This window comes from Vanessa cardui, chromosome W (genome assembly GCF_905220365.1).
Source record: "Vanessa cardui chromosome W, ilVanCard2.1, whole genome shotgun sequence".
Classification (NCBI taxonomy): domain Eukaryota; kingdom Metazoa; phylum Arthropoda; class Insecta; order Lepidoptera; family Nymphalidae; genus Vanessa; species Vanessa cardui.
The window spans coordinates 6,332,334-6,334,958 of record NC_061153.1 but is presented as its reverse complement, the minus strand read 5'-3'; the positions used below and the strand labels follow the sequence as shown (position 1 = coordinate 6,334,958).

At 59.2% G+C, this 2,625-nt stretch overlaps 1 protein-coding gene across 1 annotated transcript; it reads right to left on the bottom strand.

The window, feature by feature from the left end:
* Positions 1-573: 573 nt before the first annotated feature.
* On the bottom strand, positions 574-1,086 carry LOC124542507. The gene has a single exon (XM_047120449.1). The coding sequence runs from the start codon at positions 1,084-1,086 to the stop codon at positions 574-576; it is 513 nt and encodes a 170-aa protein (XP_046976405.1).
* Between the last annotated feature and the right edge of the window lie 1,539 nt (positions 1,087-2,625).

The following is a 2,625-nucleotide window of genomic DNA, read 5'->3' as shown; positions in this document are numbered from 1 at the left end:
GCTGATCCCCACAAAACAGATCAAAGACGGGGATTAACCTTTTTCGTGTAAAAGCAACTGCCTGAGTCTTATCTACTGATAAAGATAAGCCATGGTCAGAGAGCCATAGGTCAAGATAATCGGAAGCAGAGTTTAATTGCAATGTTAAGTTTTGGACTGAAGGGGATCTAAGATATAAAACAATGTCATCAGCATATTGAAGAATGTTACAAAAGTTATTAACAGACAGCTCGAGATCGTGAGTATAAATGCTATAAAGCAGAGGGCTGAGGACTGAGCTTTGCGGGAGACTTTTTTTTTTTTGTTGACGCAGGGTAAATCTTCATAGATACCCGAATGCTTATGTGAGATTGTACCAAGACTTGCCTTTCCGCGGTCCACGCGGGACACGCCTCTAGCGTGTGTTGTGCATCGTCTTGGTCCGCCCCGCAGTGGTGGCAAACCGCCGTCGCCTCGCGTCGATCCTACACAGGTACTCTCCAAAGCAACCGTGACCGGTCAGCACCTGTGTAAGTCGGAAGGTGACTCGTCGCTTCCGCCGCATCCAGGCCTCGAAGGCTGGCAGGATCGCACTCACGACGCGTTTATGCGCGTACCGATCTCCGCGGAGACGGGCGTACCACGTCGTGCACTTCTCTGCTCCTGCCGCCTGAGCGCTTTGAGGACGCTGGCAGGGTAGGACGCACTTCCGCCGCTTTGACGGAGGGCGCGAGTCTGGTCGTAGACCCTCGCGTCCCTCTCCGCCAGGATGTCCAACGGTGGAAAGCACGCCAGAAGGGTCGCCGCCTCGAAGGATATCGTGCGATATCCCCGCACCATGCGGCTGGCCACTCTCCGCTGCAGACTCAGGATCTTAGTCTTGCAGCGGCGGGTGCCCGTCAGTCGGTGTGACCAAACGGGTGCCCCATAGAGGGCCATCGATCGCACGACACCAGAATAGAGGCGGCGAATCTCCTCCCTCGGTCCCCCGAGATTAGGTAGCAGTCTGTGCAACGCACCCACTGCCTTCTCGATCCGGGGGACCAGGAGCTTGAAGTGTTCTTCAAAGCTCCAGCGACCGTCCAGGACAAGGCCCAGGTATTTCATGTACCTGGACACCTGGACGTTTGAGTCACCTACGCGAATGATCTGCGAACGGGGTGGTTCCCGGCTCACCGGTCACTTGTGGAACCATAGCGCCTCCGTCTTATGCGGAGCTATCCGAAGACCCAGTTCGCAGATTTTCGCGACAACGAGTTCGACTCCGAGCTCGGCTCGCCGTCTGGTCATCTCAAAGCTCCACCCGCATGCCAGCACCAGCGTGTCATCTGCGTAGCAGATCACGCTGACGCCTGCGGGGAGCTCGACACGCAGAACCGCGTCGTACGCGAGATTCCACAGGAGTGGTCCTAGGACCGATCCCTGCGGAACCCCGCAGTACACTTCCCTCCGGGTCCTCGTACCGTCCTGGCCCACGTACACAATGTACCTGTCGCGCAAGTAGCTCCCGACGATCGCCTGCAGGTAGAGAGGCACACGGTGGTACACCAGGGCCTCCCTGATGGCAACCCAGGGTAGAGCGTTAAAGGCGTTGACGATATCCAGGCTTATCGCCAGCGCCACGGCCCCCTGAGCCACCGCCTGCTCCGTCAGGGACCGGACGCGCATGATCGCGTCAACGGTCGAACGACCCTGACGGAAGCCGAACTGGCTGTCGGCCAGGTCGGGACCGACGCACGACAGATGCTCGCTGAGACGAGAAGCGACAATCCGCTCGAAGAGCTTGCCAGCCTCGTCCAGCAGGCATATGGGACGATACGCAGAGGGAGAGTCCGCGTCTCTGCCGTCTTTCCTCAAGAGGACCAGCCTTGCCTCCTTCCAGGCCTTGGGGAACGTGGCGTTACGGAGACAGCTGTCGAACAGCCGCCTCAGCCTATCCTCCAAGTGAGCCGAAGCCAACACCCACGCCCGTCCCGGAATCCCATCGGGACCGGGCGCTGTGTTCCGGGCACTCAGGCGACCAAGTGCTCGGTCAAACTCCTGCTCTGTAACCCTCAACTCGTCGGTCCAAGTGACCGGCGGTAGCGAGGGATACAGGGGACTTGACCGGATCACCGGGAAGAGCGAATCTATCACTCTCCTCAGTAGATCCGGATCTAAGGTCTCCGTCAACGGGGGCATCCACGGGCGTAACTTGCCCAGCACCATGCGGTACGGGCGCCCCCACGGATCCCTGTCGAGTCCCTCGAGGAGCTCGTTCCAGGACCGAGCGCCGGCGTCCGAGATGGCGTCTCGCAACGCCTTCTTGGCCTCCTGGAAAGCCCTGTAGGCTTCGTCTTTCTCCTCTGGAGTTGCTCGCCTTCTTCTCCGGGTTCTGCTGAACTGGCGGAGAGCGCGCAAGCATGCGACGTTAATGAGCCGGAGGTCCAAACCAGCCGCCCAGTCGAGAAGCGTCACTCCCTTCGGATCGTCCCTAGAGTTACCCCAAGCCCTGGCGTTGGCATTGAAGTCCCCCAGGACGATCAGCGGACGGGGTAGGCATCTGCGAACGCAGTCCGCTAGCCCGTCCAGGTACAACTCGTAGTCGGCGAGTGACCTATTGGGAGAGACGTAACACCCCACAATGGCCAAGGGGCCCCACCGAAC